Source organism: Eumetopias jubatus, unplaced genomic scaffold, assembly GCF_037043125.1.
Source record: "Eumetopias jubatus isolate StellerSeaLion01/CBP00866 unplaced genomic scaffold, mEumJub1_p1.0 scaffold_4, whole genome shotgun sequence".
NCBI lineage: Eukaryota > Metazoa > Chordata > Mammalia > Carnivora > Otariidae > Eumetopias > Eumetopias jubatus.
The window spans coordinates 92,119,535-92,141,588 of NW_028274810.1; the positions used below are offsets into that span (position 1 = coordinate 92,119,535).

Here is a 22,054-nt window from a genome sequence, read left to right on the forward strand (position 1 = left end):
ACTTTCCAATAGGATTATAGAGTTGACATGTATGTTCACCTTGCTTTAAGCAGTAGTTGATTTCTAAAAAGCATGTGTAAAATTAATGTGAAATCCCTTCCCCACTGTTGATCTCTACTCACAGAATTTTCTTGTCTTTATTAGGGTGTAAGAATCACTCTTAAAGCCACATACTCAATTCAAAGCAAATATGTGTTCTTCAGTTGTAAATGTGCATTTAATTCTTCACAATTCCCGTAAGAAATGCTAGTCAAAAGGCCAATCAGCAAGTAAAACAACAGACTGTTAATTTCCATTTCATCATTGCTTCTAGCTGTTAGACTTGATTCAGTAGCTGGAGGAAGCTGTGCAGAAGTGCTTCCTTAGAGACACCCCCGAGCTTTCCAGGCCTTGCTGGCTGTGTCTTCATTCTGATACCTGAATATACTGATCAAATACAGCATCCAGTTCCGAAAACATGCAGACCGAGGTCCTGGCTGCCACTTTCAAACAAGCCAGAGTTCATTCCTGGAGTCCTGTGCTGCCTGGACCCTCCTCTAACAGATCTGCTCAGCCATGGACTTTTTGCAGAGGTCTGGGAGGCGGGTAGGGCTTTTTGGCCCACAGTTAACCAGTTCCAGACCCTCTTTTCACCTGCTGAACTCACTCTTGATTTGTACTCCGATCTTACACATTGTTAGCACTTACACACAGGGGGCCTAGTGATTAATTATCATTTCTTTTTAGAGTTAGGCCCTTTGGATTCATCTAGACCAGGGGTTGGCAAACCATGGCCTGGTCAGTCTGGCCTGCAGGCCAAAAGTGGTTTTCAGGTTTTAAATAGTTGAAAAAAAATTTAGACAAATATTTAGTGACACATGAAATTCAAATTTCAGTATATTTACGCATTTCGGACTGCTTTTGTGCTCTAACAACAGTGGAGTAGCCGTGACAGCTGGACTACTGACCACAAGCCCTGTGCAGAGAGTCTGCCAGCCCCTCTGGCTCGGCTCTGGTCCAGTTCTCACAGCACAGGTGAGAGCCTCACGCAGGTTACACGACGCACCTAAGAATCGCACAGCTCGCGTGAGTTAGTAGCTACAGACCATGACCTTTGCCACCAGCTGTTCCTTCTAGCTGCCAAGCCTGAGGCCTTTTCTAGCGCCGCCTGCCCTCGGCCTGGGAGCCTGCCCGCAGCCCTCGCAGACCAGCACCACACACGTTGTGAAGTTCTTTTAGTGATATGCCAGCGACAGCAGAGCCCTCACGGGGCTGCTCTCCAGGAGAAGAGGAGCAGGGCTGCCTCGCACAGCACTTCGTACTCCAGGTTGGCCAGAAATAACATCTTCATCTTGGTTTCCACACAGCTCTTCTCTGTAAGCCTATCAGCCAGCAGAGTGGCCGCTGACTGCTGAAGGAGCCAGCCAATCATCTTGTCTAGTTTTAGATTCTTCAGGGCTAGAGTATGTTCACCCCAGAGGCTTAAATGAAGTACGTTAGCAGCTACCCGGGCAGATGGTCTCTGCAACAGGCAGGGAAGCAGGAGCTTAGAACATCCTTGGCGAAGCATTCAACCCAAAACCTGATTTGTTAATGAATTCTTATTTTAGGGTCTCCCCTTCTCTGGCCCCAACCAAATTCTTGTCCATCCCTTTGTCTCTCCTTCCTATAATACCATTCACTCACCTGACATCTGCTGGATGCTCTCTACCCCGTTCCAGGCTTTTCCAGGTGTACACATGTGCCCCGGGCAGCCTGCATTGTTGAAATCGCCTCCCCATCAAGGAAGGCCCACAAACTGCCTGGGTCCTGGCACTCTCTGGAGTGCGGGGTCCTCTCATCACTTCGTAAACTGGTAGCAGTGAGCACGGGCTGTGGCTCCTGCCAGCATGCCACCCAGTGGGAGGAAGCGGTAGAACAGTAGCTTGAACCCCGTCTGCCTTTGTGGACCGGCCATGCCCAATCACGGCTTCAAACTGGCTAGCCTTTATTTTCCCTTTTTAATTTCGAAATGCTCAGATCTGCTCTTGGGAGAGGTCTTCACATCCGTCTCATTAGGTGTCAACTGTTCCTATAAACTACAACTCCATTAAACATTTCTTAAAAATAGATCTTCTTCGGGGCGCCTGGGTGGCTTAGACGGTTAAGCGTCTGCCTTCGGCTCAGGTCATGATCCCAGGGTCTGGGATTGAGCCCCACGTCGGGCTCCTGGCTCAGCGAGGAGGCTGCTTCTCCCTCTCCCTCTGCCTCTCTCCCTGCTCATGCTTTCTCTCTCTCAGTATCTCTGTATCTCAAATGAATAAATAAAATCTTAAAAAAAAAAAAAAACATCTTCTTCTAAGTAACTTAAGCCACTAAAGCCAAGAAGAGTTGCACTGCTGGAATTCTAATTTGCTGGCCAGCTCCCCTACTCCTGTTTATACTGGAGTTTGTTCTCCTGTACTTGGCCTTTATCTTTGTAAGAGGAGCCATCTGTCACTCTAGTCTTGCCCAAACCTGATCTTTACAATGGAACATAAACTTCCACGATCCCTGCAAACCTGGGGACAGCCTTACCTTGCTGGCCTCTCGCTGGAGCAGTGACCTCACCAGCTGTCTTGCATCTAGAGGCACTGACTCAGGCAGTGCAGGCAGCTGAGCCTCCTGGTAACTGCGGCTTTCGAGGTGGGCCCCGCCCTGGCCATAGAAGGGATTGGGGAGCCCGAAGATTTCGTAGGCGAGCGCACCGACGGCCCAGGCATCCGCCTTGCTGTAGTCGATCACCACCTTGGGGCCAGGGCAGGCGGTGGACACCTGCTTGGGAAAGCAACAGGTGAGCTTCAAGCTGCTGGCATTCCTAACGTATTCATGTACCTACACAGCACCTGACTCACAGGCTAATCTGAACCCCGTCCCAAGGAACCCAGGATTTGAGTGAGCTGTGGCTCAGACCCAGAAGAATCTGCTTAGGCTGCCTACTCTGTGCTGACAAAACGCACATCTCCTGTAAACATTAGGGAGGGCCAGATTGACAGGGCAAGGGACTTGTGCCAAATTAAGGGTCAGAAAAGACAGAGGTGTTGAGTAGGTAATGAGGTAGCGAGTCTCATCCTCTCAGTCAGCGGGAACCAGATGGAGAAGTGTGCTGACGGCACAGGCCATGCCCGGCGGGACTCACCTCTGGAGCCATCAGGCAGCCGTTTCCGCCCCGATCCACGTACCAGCTGGTGAAAGGCAGCTGCAGGCCGGTGCGCTCGTCAGCCAGGCAGCAACCGAAGTCTGTGATCACCAGCCAGGGGCAGCCATCTGGGGAAGGAACGGGCAGAGGTAAGTGATGATTCTCTCCTCTGAGAGGCCTTCGCAGGAGCCCTACAGGTGTGGCTGAGGGGCTAACAGGGACGCAGTATCAGCCCAGGAACGCAGTGGCTGGCCACTCACCAGAGCGCTCAATGGGAGGCCAGCTAGAGGAGCACAAAGATGCTTCCGGGGAAACCACAGCCCTCAAGCAAAGAACTGGATAGAATTTTGGCTCAATGTAACTGATCAGTAATCGGAGCTATCCCAAGACTGAAGGAGCTGCTCCTGGTTTACTCAGTAGATGGCGCTTAGCTCTAAGAGCTCTTATGCCCCAAAGATCTTTGATCTGAACTTGAAACCCCAAGTCCGAACCTAAGAAACAGGTACGTTAGGATTTAGTTATTTGTAAAAGGATTCACACAGACTTCCTTTAAAGAGCTAGTTCCTCTAGCAATTTAATGGCACATTACTTTAAATCTTATAGCTCAAAATTTACCCAATCTATGACTCTCCTTTACAATATCGCAGGTTAAGTGGCCATCCAGCCTCTACTTCAGTGTTTCCTGTGTGGGGAACTGGGGAACTCATTATTTCCAGGGGCAGCTGGGCTTACATTTGGACAGCTCTGTTTGAAAATTCTTTTTTCTACTGAGCTAAGTCTACCTCTCTTTTCTTTGAGAAAACTCCCACCACCGAGGTTTTTTTTCTGTAAGTGAGCAACAGAAAGTAACTCAGGGACCATTAACCATCATTCCACAAGCCCCACAAAGAGAACGAAAGCCTCCATTTTGAAGGAGAGATTGCTCATCTCTTGGGTACAGAGCTAAATTAAGATACAACTTCTAATAGGACATAAAACCCAAAAGGACCGGAAGGGTCCTAAGTGTCTGCAGACCCGAAGTCTGGTGCCCCTGGAGGGGCTGGGAAGGTGCAGCCAGGACCCACCTGCATCCAACTCCACGAGAATGTTGTCAGATTTTAAGTCTCTGTGCGCGACGCCCTGTTGAACCAGATGATCCACTGCCTCCAGCAGCTGCAAGATCATCACGGTGGCGAGGCGGGGGCTTGGGGTGTTCTCACGAAGGTACTGGCGCAGTGTACAGGGGTAGCTGGTGGAGAGGGTGACAGGGCCTCTGGCTGTCGCACATCAGTGGTCCCCCAGCATCTTATTTACTATTAGGATGATGGCCCTTCCTCTTCCTGAAGTTTTTTGATCTTTTTCCCCAAGGATTCTTTCTGTTACCACCCACCATCCTGAAGTTAGGAAAGGAGAGCTGGGGCCCCACATGATGGAAGTAATGGTACAGATACTCCTTCCTCATGCCAGTGACAGCAATGCCAGGAGGTGTAGAGGGTTAGGGAGGAGAACTGGTTTTACACAACTGGTAAGGCAAGCCATAGAGAGGGGGCAAGAGTCAAATGGACTAAAAACACCAGTGAGGACCAGGTTCTGAATGAAGAGGAGATTCTGGTTTCATGAAAAGTCACTCCAAAGGGACCCCACTTTCTGGGACAGTATGCCCTCGGCATGGGTGAGGGTCCTTCTCCCTGCCACCCCGTGCCCCCAGGTGCACGGAGGCACCACCAGCTCCTACTTACTTCTTCATAACGAGGAAGAGCGTCCGCCCATGGCCCAGGCCTTCGGGGTGAAGATGTGGGGGCAGCACATCAGGGTAGTTGACCAGGGCCCCTGGCAGCAGTGGTACAGGAGAGGTGAAGGCACGAAAGACCCGGATGATGTTGGGGTGAGGGGCCAGTTGCTTGGGACCTCCCTTGGATCTTCTATTTCAGCCAAATGGGAGAGTCCAGTATCAGATACAACAGTTGGAAAGATAATTATGCCATGATAAATACTGACATTCACCCATTTTTTTAAATTTATCAAATATGTACTGTAGATCTGCTATGTGTCAGGTGCAGAACCTGGTGTTAGAGTGAAAAAACAAACCCATAAAAATGACGTGTCACATTTGATGACTCTGCTGGTCCGTCCATCTGTCCATCCATCAATCCCATGCAGCAGAACACAGGGGTTAAGAGACTGGAATCAGACTATATGGTTTGAATTCCAGGTCTGCTACTGTAAGCCCCAGGCCAGGTTACTTCTCTGGGTTCAGTCTCAATTGCCAAAGGGAATAAGGTAGTAACATTAAGTTTTAAGGTTAATACTTACATAAAGGACCTAGAATCTCTGATGGCAAGTTCTAGCATAATCCTTAAAGTGTAGTATGAGCTCAAACCTTTATTGAGGGGCACCTGGGTGGCTCAGTCGGTTAAGCATCTGCCTTCGGCTCAGGTCATGATCCCCAGATCCTGGGATGGAGCCCTGCATCTGGCTCCCTGCTCAGAAGGGTGTCTGCTTCTCCCTCTCCCTCTGCCCCTCCCCCTGCTCTTGTGCTCTCTCTCTCACGCTCTCTCAAATAAATAAGATCTTAAAAAAAAAAAAACCCCACAAAACCTTTGCTGAATGAATGAACAACGGACACAGATGCAGTCTGTAGTACATTAGTCACCTGCCTGTCCATCCCTCCTCCTTGGGGAGCCCCACACCCACAGCCTGGGTGAGGCACAGTGGCTGTGTTCTGGATGGTGTGAGTCAGCCTATGTCTCAGCCCCACCCCTCAGCCCCTACTCTCACTGGGCGGGCACCTGGCCTCAGGGCAAGGAGCCTGCAGTCACATCTGAGATACAAATGGTTGGTGGGAAAAGGGATGGGGGTCAGTTCAATTCTCTTTTTGAGGAGCACCAGTGAAAAAAACATGGTAGTAACTTAGCAGTCAGCAATGCAGCTGAAGGTGCAGGATGCCATGAGACTTGACTGGGGCCATGGGAAGCCAGAGATGTAGAAACCAAAGGCACACAGACATGGAAGAGCTATGGGGTAAGAAATAAGGACACTGGGGTGGCAGAGAGCAGAGAATGGAGCAGAAGCCCAGAGACATGAAGACAACACCGAGGGAGCAAGATGCCCGCCCCCATCTTAAGATGGGCCTCAGTTCCCGAGCTCTGTGGAGTCAGTCCATGTGTGGCCTACTGCTCTTTCTCTTGAGTCCATCTGAGTGCACCCCTGTAAGCAATCAAGGGAGTTGAAGCGTTGTTCCTGGCCTTGGGCCGTGGGGCCAGTGGGAGAATCAGGATCATAGCTCGAGGCTGTCCATGTCACGGTGGGGAAAGCTCTGCCCGCTTGTCGTGGGAGCCCACGGGGGGAGTATGGCCGTGCGAGGCATGTGTGTGGGGGGGTGTGTTTGAACGGAGACGAGCAGGGCAGGAGGCTGTGGGGAGGGCAGCCCAAGGAGAGCTAACTGCGTGTACAGAAGACAGGCATGGCGGAGCGTGGTGCATTTGGGGGAGGGCGGCATGAATTCAGCACGGTAGAGCACAAGGGGGTAAATGGGACAAGGTCAGAGATGGGGTGGGAGAGGTAGGAGGAGCAGATCACAAGGGCCGAGCCTGAGGCCCCAGATGAGCAGAGACTAGATGGAAACATGCCCAGAGTGCTCTCAGGGACTGAGTCACTGATGGCATCCGTACTTTAGGTAACAGACCTTCTGTCAAATTCATGGGATCATTCGACGGGCATTTACTGAGCTGTAGGGGTACACAGCAAACAAAACAGGAGAGCCCTGCCCTCAGAGTGCTCACAGTACAACGGGAGAGGCAGGATAGACAAAGCCATCTATGATTTAAGGTCAGATGGTGATAAACGCTATGAAAAAACTGCAAGCAGGGGAAGGGGCTGGAGGCCGGCAGGGAGCACTCCAGATGGGAGGTCTGTACAACCTCTGCAGCAGAGGCATCAGCAGGCCCCACACGGAGCCGCCGGAGGGAAACAGCCCCCCCGGAGCAACAGCCATTCCCTACCAAGGGCTGAGGAGCAGAGGAGGACACCAAGCCCACCGAGCAGCTGCCTCTGTCCGCCTGCACGGCCCCTCAGGCACACGAGAGCCTTCCAAACCACGGAAGCGGCTTTCCATGTGCTTTCTCGAGTCCCTGTGTCTGCCCTCCCCCTTCTGACAGCACTAGGTCTAGAAACCACCCACTAGTAAGCTGCCAAGACGCAGCTCTTCCCGGTGGTCTGCAAATACGAGAGGGAGCACACTGTCGCATGCACGGCACCGCACGGTGTCACGTGCGCGGCATTCATCTTCGCCGCCTGACACGGTGCCTACAAAGAGCTAGGAGCGCAGGCTGCCATCCGCCCCCTCTTCCCTCTGTGGAGTGGCCTCTCTGCCCACCTCTCTGCCCAGGTGGTGCCTATTCATCTTCAAAAGGCAGCCCTGATGGTCCCTTCGAGAGGCCTTTCCAAATGGGCTCCCCTCAGCACCGAGCATCCAGGATTCTAAGCACTTCCCACCCTGTCCTCTGCTCCCAACCTGTCTCGTTCCTCTGCCGCACACAGAACTCTTGAGAATGGGCCACATTTTTTTTAAAGCTCTTGGCACTGCCAAGACTGGAATGAGTGTTGCCTGTGCCGGGGATGGAGTTCAGCTGGTATGGATGGGTGGCGTTCCCCCTGGGCATTACTTAACAACCAGAAGTCAGATCAATTTTCCAACATTCTGAATTGGGCATTTTGGGACAGCCTCTCTCTGCTCCAAGTGTGAATCGGCCACCTGCATCTTCAGATGATCTGCAATCTTCCCCAAGCTGAATTATCCAACAACAACAAAGCCACCGTTAACTACATCACTCAGTGAGTACTTACTATCTATTACATGTCTGTCAGACACCGCTCTGAGGACACAGGTGAGGATTTTGCTCTCAGAGAACTCACAGCCAGTCTGGTGGGCAGATGAGTGCTTACCTGTAAGTGACTGCTCCGTACTCCCCGCCCAAGGCCACTCGACTAGCTGGGACTAGCTCCTGGCTCATCGTCCTACAGATGGCTTCACTGGAGGAGCCTGCCTGGAATACAATCATGAATTCAGGGCTATATAGACCAGAGCAGGTCCAAGTCCTTGTAATCTGGACCAGACAGCTACTGCCTAGAACTGTTTGTCTGAAGATTTTATTTTTAAGTAATCTCTACACGCAATGGTGGGGCTTGAACTCACACCCCAAAATCAAGAGTTGCATGCTCCACCGACTGAACCAGCCAGGTACTCCTAGAATTGGTTTTGAAATTCGAAATAAGATAAACTCTCTGGGGGTGCTTGGGTGGCTCAGGTCATGATCTTAGGGTCCTGGGATCGAGCCCCACGTTGGGATCCCTGCTCAGTGCTGAGTCTGCTTGTCCCTCTCTGCTCCTGCCCCTGCTCACGTTCTCTCAAATAAATAAAATCTTAAAAAAAAAAAAGATAAACTCTCTGAAATAGCAAGCCAAGCTACTCTCTCCTGGGAGAGAGAAGGCAGAGATGCCATCTGGGCCAACTCCCAGGGGGCTTCAACATCACATCTCATTGGCAGCTCGGGTGCCCAGGGCAGGAAGAGATGGCAAGATAGGGTGAGGGACCTTTCTTCCTACCATCAATGCCTCTGGTCACCATCAGGCTCAAACTGGCCACTGGGTCACTAAGACTCCCCCTTGCAGGCTGCCTTCAGCGGACAGGCAGAGCCGGACAAATCTGCGCTGGATAAGGTTGTGCTGAATCACAGGACAACCCTCCCCAGCCCCTCGGTAAAAAGGAACAACAGCAAAGAACCAAAGATGAGCAAAAGCACCCATTTTCCTTATTTCATTACAAAGGTCTCTTCAATCCTGTGGAATCCATTAGGAACCCTCTAGGAGTCATTTAGCTTTTGCATGTGCGATAGTCAGCATGCCCGTCTGGAAGTTTTGATGCCAACCCTGGCTGTTTCACAGGCAAAGGCCTTGGCTACTTGTTAGCTAAGCACCTAGCTCGGAAGGGCAAGAGTCTAATAGCCTTCATCCCCCAGGTCAAAACCAGAAACTGCATTCTTCAGTGTCCAGCATGAGCTGCCATGAACACTCAATTTCCCTAAGCCTGAGTCCTCCCAGAGTTGAGAGCAGGGAGGTGACAAACAACCCTTTGATCTAGAGGGGAGGCTGAAAGGGGAGTCTGAAGGACAGGTGTGTGGCCTCTCCTCTCCAGGGAGGCAGGTCAGGGGAACGAATGAGGGAGGATGGTGGGAACCGCAGACCCGAACTGAGCTAACTGGATCAGCTAACTGGATCATAAGGAACCAGGGGCTCAGGCACCTGCTGCTGTGTGCGGACCACACCAGAAGCATGGGCATCACCTGGGAGCTGGTTAGAAAGGCAGAATCCCAGCCCCCATCCCAGGCCAGCTGACCAGAATCTGCCTTTTAACCGGATCCTCAGGTGATTGGCAGACATTACAGTCTGAAACTGCTTCGGACTCTTGCATGAGAGGGCAAGGAAGCCTAACTACACAGGCGCCCATGGTATGGAGAGCCCGCCTGTCTACCTCCTGGGAAAAAGCACTAGCAGGTCCACCAAGACCGGGGCTTGCCTTTTTTTTTTTTTTAAGATTTTATTTATTTATTTGAGAGAGAGAGAGAGAGAGAGAGATCACAAGCAGGGGGAGGAGCAGAGGGAGAGGCAGATTACCCCGCCAAGCAGGGAGCCCACGGGACCCCAGAACCTGGGATCACGACCTGAGCCAAAAGCAGACGCTTAGCCATCTGAGCCACCCAGGCGCCCCTGGTGTTTTGAGAAATGTCCAATTCAAAGATGAAAGGCCCCCTCCTCACCGAGATATTCCACATCATTTTGATGGCTAAGGGAAAGGCAGGGGCCTGGGAAGCTGGCTCCTCTTCTTGTGGAACGACACCCGGGCCTCTGCCTGGAAGAGGCCTGATGCTCTTCACCACATCCAGGCTCTGGGGCAACACAGGCATGGTGGCTTCATACACAGCAGCACTGCAGCCCTTGCCAATGAACTGCCCTATCAGATACTCCTCCAGCTGGAAGCCCTGCTGGCGTCTGGTGTCCAAAGGGTCAGGCAGCAGCTTGTTTTTCTGGGCAAAAATTGCCTGTGAGGAACAAAACACGCACAATGAGCTAGGATGCCTAGTAAGGCTCAACGGCAGTGGGGGAGGAGAGAGGTAGAGCCAGGCAAGGTCTTCACTGACAAGATCAAGAGCTAGTAAAAACAACCAAATTGGGTTTTACTGCTCATCCTGGGCTTAGGCCAAGCTACCTCTCTCTCCCATTATTCAGAATAATTTTTTCTCAAACTCTGTACCTTCACTGCAGTCAGAGAACACTGCAAAACTTCTCACCTCTGCAGCTGGCCCACCTTGCCTGTCAAGCTCCCTGCACAGTGTTGGAGGCTTGATTACAGAGAGAGCTCTCTGTGCAAGGGCTTGGCAGGTAGCTTCTGGATGGTTCTCAGGAGCTACGGAGGGGCAGCTCTCCTTAGACCTTCAGAGGAATACTAGGGTTGATGTTTGGTTAAGTCTTTGCTACTAGAGCCACTAGTAAGGGTTTTGGAGTCTGTGTGTGGGCCGCCAGCCTGGCACCTTGATCTGCCCGATTGTTCCCTTGGGCAATCAAGCAGTCCCATTTTTGGTGTCCTTGGCAGCAGACAATAGCTGCCTTCTTGGGTTCCAAACAGCTCTAATAATTCTAAAATATCTGAAGTCTACTTCAAGTTGTCTAGCTTCAGTTTGCAGGGCTTCAGGAGAAAGGGCAGCTTTAGGGAATGGGAGAAAATTGGAAACTTTAGTTTGGAAAATCATAACCAGATACTGGAGGAAACCAGAATTCAGGATCCAGCCCAGTTTTAGAGGCAAACAACAAACAGCCAAAGACAGTTACTCTAACTTCCACGAATGTGTGATTTCTCTTTCTAAAATCACCCTCATTTCCACCCAAGATAGCCAAATTAAGACTCCAGTTTTAACAATCTTGGCCCATTTATTTACATAAGTGCTGCAAGAATAAAGTGATTGGCCATATATGGTTTGCTTTATTTTTAAACAGAAAATCTGCTTTGCTGGAACTTTTCATAAGGAAGTTCAGACCGAACTTTTAATAGTCTCTCAAGGCTAAGAAGCCAAGCCATGTAATACTTGTCATCAGACTTTGCCTGCAATACCTATAGATTTGGGTAAATTCCTCTCTTCTTGAGGTTCCCAAAATAACCAGAGGTTCCTGCACCTGCCAGGAAGTGACCTTCTTTATTCACCTGGTAAGGGTGCTGGGAACCCTATAAGCAAGGTACGAGGCTAATTTTTCCAAGGGGCTTCACTAACTCCATAAAGTCAACCTTAGTTCCTTAAAACTGGTCATATCTGAGTCTATGCACGTCACCCTCAAAGAGGATATTCCAGCCAAAGCCTTGATAATATAACCAGTGTTTCCAACTGTGTCCTATCATAAAAGCAGATTCTTACTGAACTTATGCAAATATATACATTGCCATGAATATATAATACTGAGAGTTTCTGAATCAATCTGGAGGGATCAGGTGGGAAGAAAAAGATGAATGTTTCATATCTGTTTACAAAGGAATATTTTACCAAATTTCTGCAAGTCATAACAGCTTAAGAGAAAAAAAGTTTCCTTAAATCTGGAAAAGCAAACATTAAAGAACCAGGAACATTTCAAACAAGAGTAATCATTTTCCTCAATTCATTCAGTCCCATGTTACTAATTCTTGTTCTGCTTGAATGCAATTTTCCTGTTAGTTCCAGAAATTCTTAACTCAATTTGGTTTTACAATTTTAAAGGTATCAGAGACCTGTACTTGTCAAAAGTCCTTTCCACGAATCTCCTTGAAGCTGAAACATATCTGTAACAGCATCAGAGTAAAACAATGACTGTAAATGACAAAAGACACAAAAATGGCCCTGGTTTTTCTGTGACACACAATGCTTCAATAACTAGAATAAGTGACGACATTATACCAGGACATATCACGGCTATCGCATTCACCTATATAACATAATCTAAGGTTTATCACCACTCATTTGACGATGTTTCCCATGTAATATGACATACCAAATGAACTAGTCTCGTTAATAAAAAGATTTCATTTAGAAGTTGAATCTTGGGAATTTGGTCAAAAATATCATAAGGTTTTTTTTTTTTTAAAGATTTTATTTATTTAATTGACAGAGAGAGAGAGAGAGAGAGAGAGACAGAGAGAGAGAGACAGAGAGAGAGGGAACACAAGCAGGGGGAGTGGGAGAGGGAGAAGCAGGCTTCCCGCCGAGCAGGGAGCCCGATGCGGGGCTCGATCCCAGGACCCTGGGATCATGACCTGAGCCGAAGGCAGTTGCCCAACCAACTGAACCACCCAGGCGCCCCAAAAATATCATAAGGTTTTAAAACACATGCCTAAAGAGGATGACAGATCATTACAAAACTTAATAATTATCTATTTAACCAAGGTGGCATTAAGAGTCCAAAGGCAAAAAGAGCTCTCTGAAGAGCAAAACTTAGCTCTTTCAATATTAAGATTCAACTGTCTGAAGTAATCAAAGACCTAATAAAGACAAAACATGGAAACTTCCTCTAGGAAGATTAAAGATAAAGAGAAAAAGGCTTTGTTTGTAATTTCTTATTAAGAGTAGACCAATATGGGACGCCTGGGTGGCTCAGACAGTGGGCATCTGCCTTTGGCTCAGGTCATGATCCCAGGGTCCTGGGGTCGAGTCCCGCACCGGGCTCCTTGCTCAGTGGGGAGCCTGCTTCTCCCTCTGCCTGCCACTCCCCCTGCTTGTTGTGCTCCCCCTCTCTCCAACAAATAAATAAAATCTTAAAAAAAAAAATAGACCAGTAACTAAGAAAATGGTCATTTTAATAGGAAAACCAAATTCCAATCTTGTATTGATGTACTTTTTTCCCCATTTTTTAAGATTTTATTTATTTATTTGTTAGAGAGGGAGAGAGCGCAAGCAGGGGGAGCAGCAGGTAAAGGGAAAAGCAGGCTCCCCGCTAAGCAATGAGCCTGATGCAGGACTTGATCCCAGGACCCTGGGACCATGACCCCAGCCGAAGGCAGATGCTCAACCGACTGAGCCACCCAGGCGTCCCACATTGATGTACTTCTGAGAGTAAAAACTCATTCATTCCAACAAGAAGAAATTTTAAAAAAAAGTATGTTGTCCCTCCCTGTCACGGCCCATGTTGACGTATACTCATTGAGACAGGGCCAACCAGGGCGCTGCATGGATCTGAGCCTTTGTGGTGGGTGCTGGGATGTGCTGGCCAGAATCTCCATCAGGAATGAAGGACCTTCAGCTGTGGGAATTGCCAACAGTCCTCAGCTCTCGGTGGTCATCAGGGAGGGCCCTGACTGAAGACAGCTGCCTTGCTGAGGTCATGCTCTTCCTAGGTGGTCCCATCCAATGACTGTTCATAGGAGTATATAAAATTGAGCCGTTTGCCCCAATTTCGGATGGTTCTGAAGGGTAATCCGGTCTTTGGAACTCCTCAGAGAATGGGCTGAGGCTTCTGTTGATGTTGTATCACTGCCTGACCCCTGCCTGATCCTGTTCTCTTAACCATCGGTCTCTTCCTCTGCTGTGGATCACTCCCTAATAAACTGCTTGACTAATCTCCATAATCTTGGTCCTGACCATCCACAAAATTCCTTCCCAAAGACTCCCTTCTCATAGATCTTCTACAACTTTTCTTCTTATATTCAGGTTTTATCCTAAGTTTTCCTTCTTTAAATAATCAGTCACACTTTCCTTACATAGAGTTGTTTCCCTTAATAGAAGCCAAAAACAAACCTGTTTGTTCTCAACAATTATGTTTAGATTATCCATTAACACTTTATAACATGAACCTGACTTTCAGTAAATACAGGCAGAACAAAAGTTCTACCTCTACTACTGGCAACTTTAAAAACATGTCCATTGTAATTAAACCAACAACCTTAAATTAGCTTTAATATTGAATGGTTTCCCAGATCATATGAACTTGAAAGTATTTTTCTTGGTATTGGAATGCCCAATTCTTTTTTTTTTTTTAAGATTTTATTTATTAGAGAGAGAGAGAGAGAGAGAGGAGAGAGCACAGAGGGAGAAGCAGACTCCCTGCGGGGCTCGATCCCAGGACCCCAAGATCACAACCTGAGCCAAAGGCAGAGGCTTAACTCTTCTGCTCAAACACCTAACTTTTATTCTAGGCGCCCCTGGAATGCCCAATTCTTACAACTACTTGCCTTTACACCAACTAAACTGAGCTCTTCTACAAATTAATTTTAGCAACACCATCCAGAGGTAGAGGGAAAAAAATCTCACATTTACAACATACATACATGGACACACAAATACACAAACAAGATGCAAACAAAATCTTAAAGGCCCAATTTCCAAATATATCATAATTTATGGCTCCATTAATTGGGCATTTTTCTCCAGTCTAATGAATATTATGATTAAGCAGTGTTACAAAACAAAGACTGCCCAAGTTTGGGCTGCACTGGGGAATCAAATTCACTTTCCATTTTCCAATTAGAACATGGCTGGTTTTGTCCAAAAATACCAAAAGCTGAAGCAACAGACAAACCAAATGGAGCCCTGAGTACCTCTGAGCACGGGTTCCTCCCCCAAAGCCAGGGCTTCACCTACTGAACGGAACAGCTCCCTAGTCAACTCTCAGATGAGGAGGCCAAGGCTCAGAGATCCACACCAATCCCCCTATTTGGAGGCAACCCACCAGGAAGAGGAAATAAGCTCATGTGGCCTTGCACATGAAAGACTCATCCAGAGACCCATGTCCAAACCAAAGCCAAAAACTGCTTCCTTGCTGCAAGAGTTAAATTAGGTGCCCAAGGTTGGCAGTGCCCAGTGGGGGGTGGGACTTGGGACGGTCCCTAGGAGAAAGAGCCCAGGCAGTCTCTCGGACTGGTCACTGCATTCCCCGTACTGGCTGGGGTCTGACTAGCCACAGGCTAAGCGCTCCCTCTGACCTGCAGCAAAATCACTGAGACAGCCAGTGCAGCAAGGTAGGGTTTTTGTTTTTTGGGGTTTTTTTGAGAGGCCACCAAATCAGGAGATGGGGGAAGAAGCCTCAAATCTGCCTCCCTGGCGGAGGAGAGGCAGGGATATTTCAAAGCCAAGTGGAGAAAGTCTGGGTAAAAAGTTGCAGGTGTGCTTAGTAGTCCTATTAACCCCTTGGTTACCGGTTTCACGTTCACATGTCACTCTTCTGCTCAAACACCTAACTTTTATTCAGCAACTTGGCCTGGCGCTTCCTATTTATGAAAGCTTTCACCAGGCTCTACTGTGCAGTACCCATACTTATCTTTCATACAACTCTCTAACCCTAACCCTCTCCCCGAACCTGTTTCTGTGGAGTTGCTCTGCCTGGCTCATCCCTACTCATCCCTCAAGTCCCAACTGAAGCTCCTCCCTCCTCTAGAACCAGCCTGCACAATCCAGCCCACAGCAACCTGTCCTGGAGGATTCCTACAGCACTGGCATCTATAAGCTAATACACCTTGGGTGAGAACTTTTAACTTAAATAAAAAAAAAAAGAAAGAAGTCTATCTTGCCTTGCCAACTAGTTTCTAAACTCCACGGAGCAGAAGCAATGTTCTGTAGAGTAATTCTTTATCAACCGTGGCTTTGAGAATGAAACATATTTTTTTAAGATTTAATTTTGAAATAATTTAGACTCACAAGAAGTTGCAAAAAAAAAAATAGCACAAAGCGTCCTGTGTCCCTTCCGTTTCCTCCCGTGGTGACATTTTATAAAGCAGCAATTCAGTATCAAAACCAGGACAGTGAACTGGTACACTGCTGTCAACTACAGACCTTACTCAGTTTTCACCATCTTTTTAAACCTGCATTCATTCGTGTGTGTGTGTGTGCAGCTTTATGCAACTTTTTTTTAATAGGTGAAGTTTAATATAAAGAATTAACTGAGGGACGCCTGGGCGGCTCAGCTGGTTAAGGGTCTGCCTTTGGCTCAGGTCATGATTATGATCCCAGGGTGCTGGGATCAAGTCCCGTATCAGGCTCCTTGCTCAGCAGGGAGTCTGCTCCCCGGGCTTGTGCACGCCCTCCCCTCCCCTCCCCCGCAAATAAATAAAATATTTTTTAAAAATAAAGAATTAATTGATTTTAACAGCAAACTGAAATAACAAGAGATTCACTGGTAAAGTGCCTTGGCATGTACTGGAAATCCCGGTGGAGAGTCATTTGCAGGGAGGCACTGCTCTTTGGAACCACGGGGTCGGTTTCCAGGGGAAGCTGCTGACCACCTGGCCCTTCAGGAGCCACATGCTGGGGAGGCTGCATGCAATGCAGGTGCCCAGGAGCCTGCAGAGCAAGCACATGGGCGGGGAACCGGGAAGCAAAAGCCTTTCCTCCTGTAATCTCTCCTGGACCCTCTACTGACAAACCTTATCCTGTCACTTAGCAAAGGAAAACTATTTCAAAGGCCCAGGTCAATTTTCACAGAGCCAACAAGAAAGCTGAATTTGGAGCTGAGTCAATACACTGGTGAGCGGGAACACTGTGGGACTTAGGGCACTGCCAGCATTTAGTGAGCGTAGGCCTGGGGTGCTGCGGCGAGTGGTGGGCTGAGCTGGCTCACACGGGGAAGCAGCAGGCCTGAAGTATGCCGGGAGCACCTCCGTATCAGTCAGGGTCCTGGCAGGAAACGGCAGCATACTCAAATAAGGATACTTTGAGAAGAATCTTTGGACATGGTAGTGGGCAGGGCTGGGAAACCACAGGGGGGTGCAGCTCCCTGGGGCTGCTTACCTCCCCCGGCCTGAAGCAGCAGGAGGTGGCTGGTGGAACCCAGGAGAGAAGCGTGTGGGAAGAGCTGCCCCACTGGATGATAGGAGCAGTGACCTTTCAGCATGGGGTGCAGCCAGCCACAGCCCCTGAGGTGGGGAATAAATACCCCAACCTCATGCTCTCCCCTCCGACCTGCAGATCTGCCATGCCACATCCCTCATCCCACCCCGACCCCCACGCTGAGTGAACCCAGATGGAAGACAGAAGTATGGAGAACTGTCAGACACTCCCCAGAGTCCACTGAGATCCAGCTTGATGGGGAGGGGGCCGAGGGCTAGGCAGGGATGAGGCTGGCTGTGTCTGGAGACTGCTCCTCTGGCCCTAACTTGAGGCCCTGAGCCCAGTCAGCCCCCAGAATCTCGCAGTTGGACAGCATCTCCTCCAACAAGATCCGACTGAGGGCCAGGTTGGACACGGCAGGGAGGTCCGAGACGTCCAGCCTGCGGAGGTTCAGAGGCTGTCCGGGCCGTGGTAGCTGGCAGCCCAGCCGCTGACATCGGCAGCCTCCAGAGGCACTGCCTGGAACTTCAAGAACTCAAGAGAGAAGTGGCCATGTTCATTTGACCATATCCACTCCTTGCCCTGAAACTTGACTGTGCCTCCCTGCTTCAGGATGTAATAGGCACCCCCGAAGTATGGGCCATATCGCCCCGTGATGTAGGTGAAAGGTCGATTTTTCTGGTGCACCTTTGACACCTGCTTTTGGAGCAGGTACTCTCTCAGGGCCTCCACGTCATAGGAGTGGTCAGCCAGGAACTGGAGCAGCGACCTCCCCTTCCTCTGACTGCCTTCTGGGGCCACCGCCTTGCCCGGGCCATGGATACCACCGGTACCCCCCGTTCCAGACCAGGGCCACCAGGTGCAGGGACTCTTAAAGCCCCCAAACTCTTCCTTCAACCTCCTTCCAGTCTTCTCTTAGCCGGCTCCAACCCTGCCCTGGGCGCCGCCATCTTGCTAGACTGCCAACTCCATGCAAACTGATCCCATGTACAGATTTGTGTAATCACCACCACAATCAAGATTCAGAACTGTGCTATCACTGCAGAAGAACTCCTTCGTGCCACCTCTGTATCTGCACTGCCCCCACCCCGCCCCTGTCTTCTCGCAACCACTGATCTGTTCCCCATCTCTATAGTTTTATCATTTTCAGAACATTACAGAAATGAAATCACACAGCATGTACCCTTTGAGGACTGACTTTTTTCACTAGGCATAATATCCTTGAGGTTTATTTAGGTTGTTAACTGTATCAGTAGTTGATTCCTAGTTATTACTTAATATTTATGTACAGATGTACCAGAGTTAAACAGTTCATCTGCTGAAGGATGTTTGGGTTGTTTTAATATTTTGCTATTATGAATAACACTGCTATGAACATTCACGTACAGGGGTTTAAAATTATTTTTACAAATTATGTTAAAATATATGTAACATAAAATGGACTACTTAAATCATTTTTAAATGTATAGTCAATGGCACTAAGCACATTCACACGGTTGTGCAACCATCACCACCATCTACCTCCAGAACTCTCTTCGTCCGGCAAAACTGAAACTCCAAACACATTAAACACTAACTGCCCACTCCCTCCTCCCTCCAGTGCCTGGTAGCATTCCACTTTCTGTTCTGTGAATCTGACTACTCTAAGGACCTCATGTAAATGGAATCATACAGTATCTCTGCTCGTGACTGGCTTATTTCACTTAGCATAATGTCCTCAAATTTCATCCATGTTGTAGGATGTGTCAGAACTTCTTTTCAAGGCTGAATAATACTCCATTGTATGTAGATACCATACTCTGTTTACCCATTCATCCATCCATGGACATCTGGGTTGCTTCTGACTATTGTGAATAATGCCACTATGTACATGGGTGTACAAACATCTGCTCAAGTCCCTGCTTTCAGTTCTTTGGGGCATATCCCCAGAAGTGGAACTCCTGGGTCAAATGATAATTCTATTTTTAATTTTGGGGGAACTGCCATACTGTTTTCCACATCTACTGCTGACAAGGACAGCAGCTGGGGACTGGACCACGTGTCACCTGTCACCCAAATTGGCCAGAGCTCAAACATGAGACACTCTGGTGATGAGTAAGAAGAACTAGAACAAGGGCTGGAAACCAGGAAACATGGGAGACACTGCCCAGTCCTTAAACAGCTGTGTCCTTGGGCAAGTCACTCCATCTTCCCCGACCTCAGCCTTACGCTGTACCACACGGGCACTGTGCTAACTCCGTGAGTGGTTTCAGACCCCAGAAGACTGACCGACCTGGAAGAAATGGGAATTGGGCCAGCAGATGGCCTTCAGACCTGAGCCACAATAGTGGCTCTTCCTGGGTCTCCTGCCTGCCTGACTACTCTGCAGATTTTGGATTTGCCAGCCTCCACAACTATAGAGCCAATTCCTTAAAATAAATCTCTCTCTCGCTTTTTTTTTTTAATAAACATATGCTATTGGTTCTGTTTGTCTGGAAATGCCTAATACAGATTTTGGTTGAGTAGAAACAGAGGTCTCTGTGCTATTTTAAGCATTTACAAAGCCTCCCCTCCCCCATATCCAGTGACTCCTGATAACTTTACACAGGTTAACTGAAAACTGTTAGGTCTTTTTTCTACTGCTGTTCATTGTTTTTACTTTGGCTTCAGCTATGTCACTGACTGGCTAAACTGTGGAGGCTTAGGTTAAAAGCACAGGCTTTGGAGCGTCAGTCTTTGGGCACTGTCTGCTAATAGCTGTGTGACTTCGAGCAAATTACTTCACCTGAGTACTTTTCCTCATCCATAAACTGGGGATGACAACTATCTCAGGAAAAGAAGTGTCATGATTTAATTGTCAGTACATTTTAGAAAACTTAGACAAAGCCATCAGCCATGGGGCAGCCGGCACTAAAACTAGCAGCATGTCTTCCAGAACATGCCATTTGAGGCAGGGAACATGTGAGGTGCTGGCCCCAAATCAGGAGTGCAGTATCACTGCAAATGAACCTCAACTGGTGATGTCCAACGCATTTCCAGCTGGGACAGAGGTAGAGCTTGACCGCATGGCCCCAGGCAGCAGGTGACTCCCAGCCCCGCCCCCGGGCCTGCGCTCACCTGGATCTCCTGACAGGCCGACGCCGCCCGCCGACCCTCCGCTTGCTTCTCCTCGATGACGCCCAGGCCCAGTCCGAAGGCCAGAAAGACGGCCCGGCCGCAAGGGCCCGCGCCGCCCCGGGCCCGCACCGCGAACTGCCGCTGGAGTCGCGCCGCCAGCCCGGCCACCGACTGGCGGAAGAAGCGGTAGCGGTCGGGGAGCCCGAGCCCGAGCCGGCGACGCTGCGCCCCGGGTCCCGCGGCCTGGCCGGGGCGTTCTCCGCGGCCCCAGCCCGCCGCGGGGCCCGGCCGCTCGGGCCGCCCCCAGACGTAGGCCGAGCCAGGCTTGGCGGTGAAGCGCAGCAGCAGGGCCCGACCCAGCTGCAGGCCGCGGCCCAGCGCCTGTCGTACCGCCATGGTGGCACCGCGACCCGGTGCCCCAAGCGTCCGGGACGCTCGGCACCACAACAAACTTCGGGGCGGTGCCTCTGCGCAGGCGCGGGCGCTGGTGGCGGGGGGGGGGAGGGGGCGGGACCAACGCTCCGGCGGTTCCCCGGCTGGGCGCGAGGGGGCGCCGTGCGCGCACCTGCGCGGCGGGTAGCTTCTCGCCCATGTGCACTTTGAATCCAGCGTGGAGGGGTTAAGAGTTCTGAGTGTGAACATCGCTGGTCCTGGGCAAAATCGAGAAACTGAGAAAGGAAACTAATATTTATTGACCATCACCCGCCGCGCCAGACTCTTTACATCTGCTAATTCATTTCATTTTCGCCCAGGAATGTCATTTTTATAGATAAGGAAACTGAGGTATGGAAAGAGTGGTGACAATCTGTGGTCACATGCGGTGTCAGAGCTGAGATTAAAGTTCACGTTGCCCTGATTGTTGAATCCTTGCCCACTGTACTACATGGATGGAGGTTTCTGTGAGTTCTCTTGCATAACCGACCACCCAGACCCACACCCACACAGGCAGGCTAAAGAATGTAGTTTGTGAGACTTGTCCTGCATGAGTGACCTTGGGAGCCTGGTTAGTTGACATTAGCTCGCCTCCAGGTCAGAACTGGCCCTTGTGGGGGTGACTGGGTGGCTCAGTCGGTTGAGCGTCTCTGCCTTCGGCTCAGGTCATGAGCTCAGGGTCCTGGGATCGAGTCCCAACTTGGTCTCCCTGCTCAGCGGAGAGTCTGCTTCTTCCTCTCCCTCTGCCCTTTGTTCCCTCCCACCACGCTCCGGCTTGTGCTTTCTCTCTCTCAAATAAAAAAAAAAAAAAAAAAAAAACAAACCTAGCTTTCTGGTCCAGACATCAAAGAGCTATAAATCTTGCCTTATATCCGCTTTGGGTCTAGGCTGGACTGGCCCCCCCCAGAATGGAATCTGGGCGGGGAGGCAAACACATCTAGCCCAGGCTCCTTGAAGATGTAAAGACATGATAAGAGAGGAATGCATCTTGCTCCAAAGTGCATGTAGGCAAACAAATGTTTAACTTCACACTCCATTATTTTGCCATATAAATCTGGCCTTTATGAGGATGGTCAGTTGAAAGTCTCACTTGAGGGGAGGATGCTCCACCCAGGCCTTTCAATGGGGACTCCAGCCTGGCTGTCTCCACGGGGCTTCCCCAGCTGATGAGGTTGGCTGTTTTAAGTACCCGATCTGATGTAACTTTGCCTTATTCTCCTTTACTGCTTACTAGTACCCTTGTTGATGTGTAGATTCCTTTGTTTTTCCCTTTCCACTTGTTTCTATTCAGTTTTTATAATAGCAATAAAGTTTTCCTTTCTCAAAACTGCAAGTACAGCTATCGTGAATTCCTTTTTCTTTCTTTTTAAAGATTTTATTTATTTGACAGAGACACAGCTAGAGAGGGAATACAAGCAGGGGGAGTGGGAGAGGGAGAAGCAGGCCTCCCAAGGAGCAGGGAGCCCGATGTGGGGCTCGATCCCAGGACCCTGAGATCATGACCTGAGCCGAAGGCAGACGCTTAATGACTGAGCCACCCAGGGCCCCTCGTGAATTCCTTTTTCAAAACACCCACCGC

At 49.5% G+C, this 22,054-nt stretch overlaps 1 protein-coding gene and 1 pseudogene across 1 annotated transcript; both read right to left on the reverse strand.

The window, feature by feature from the left end:
• Positions 1 to 191: 191 nt before the first annotated feature.
• On the reverse strand, positions 192 to 20,501 carry PINK1 (PTEN induced kinase 1). The gene is made up of 8 exons (XM_028090775.2): positions 20,044 to 20,501; positions 9,931 to 10,212; positions 8,060 to 8,160; positions 4,855 to 5,037; positions 4,201 to 4,364; positions 3,137 to 3,264; positions 2,536 to 2,772; positions 192 to 1,501 (listed from the first exon to the last, which is right to left on the reverse strand). Exons 1-8 carry the CDS (start codon positions 20,437 to 20,439, stop codon positions 1,244 to 1,246), a joined length of 1,749 nt encoding a protein of 582 aa, XP_027946576.1. The 5' UTR covers positions 20,440 to 20,501; the 3' UTR covers positions 192 to 1,243.
• Positions 17,184 to 19,023, reverse strand: LOC114199046 (distal membrane-arm assembly complex protein 2 pseudogene; annotated as a pseudogene).
• Positions 20,502 to 22,054: the final 1,553 nt, after the last annotated feature.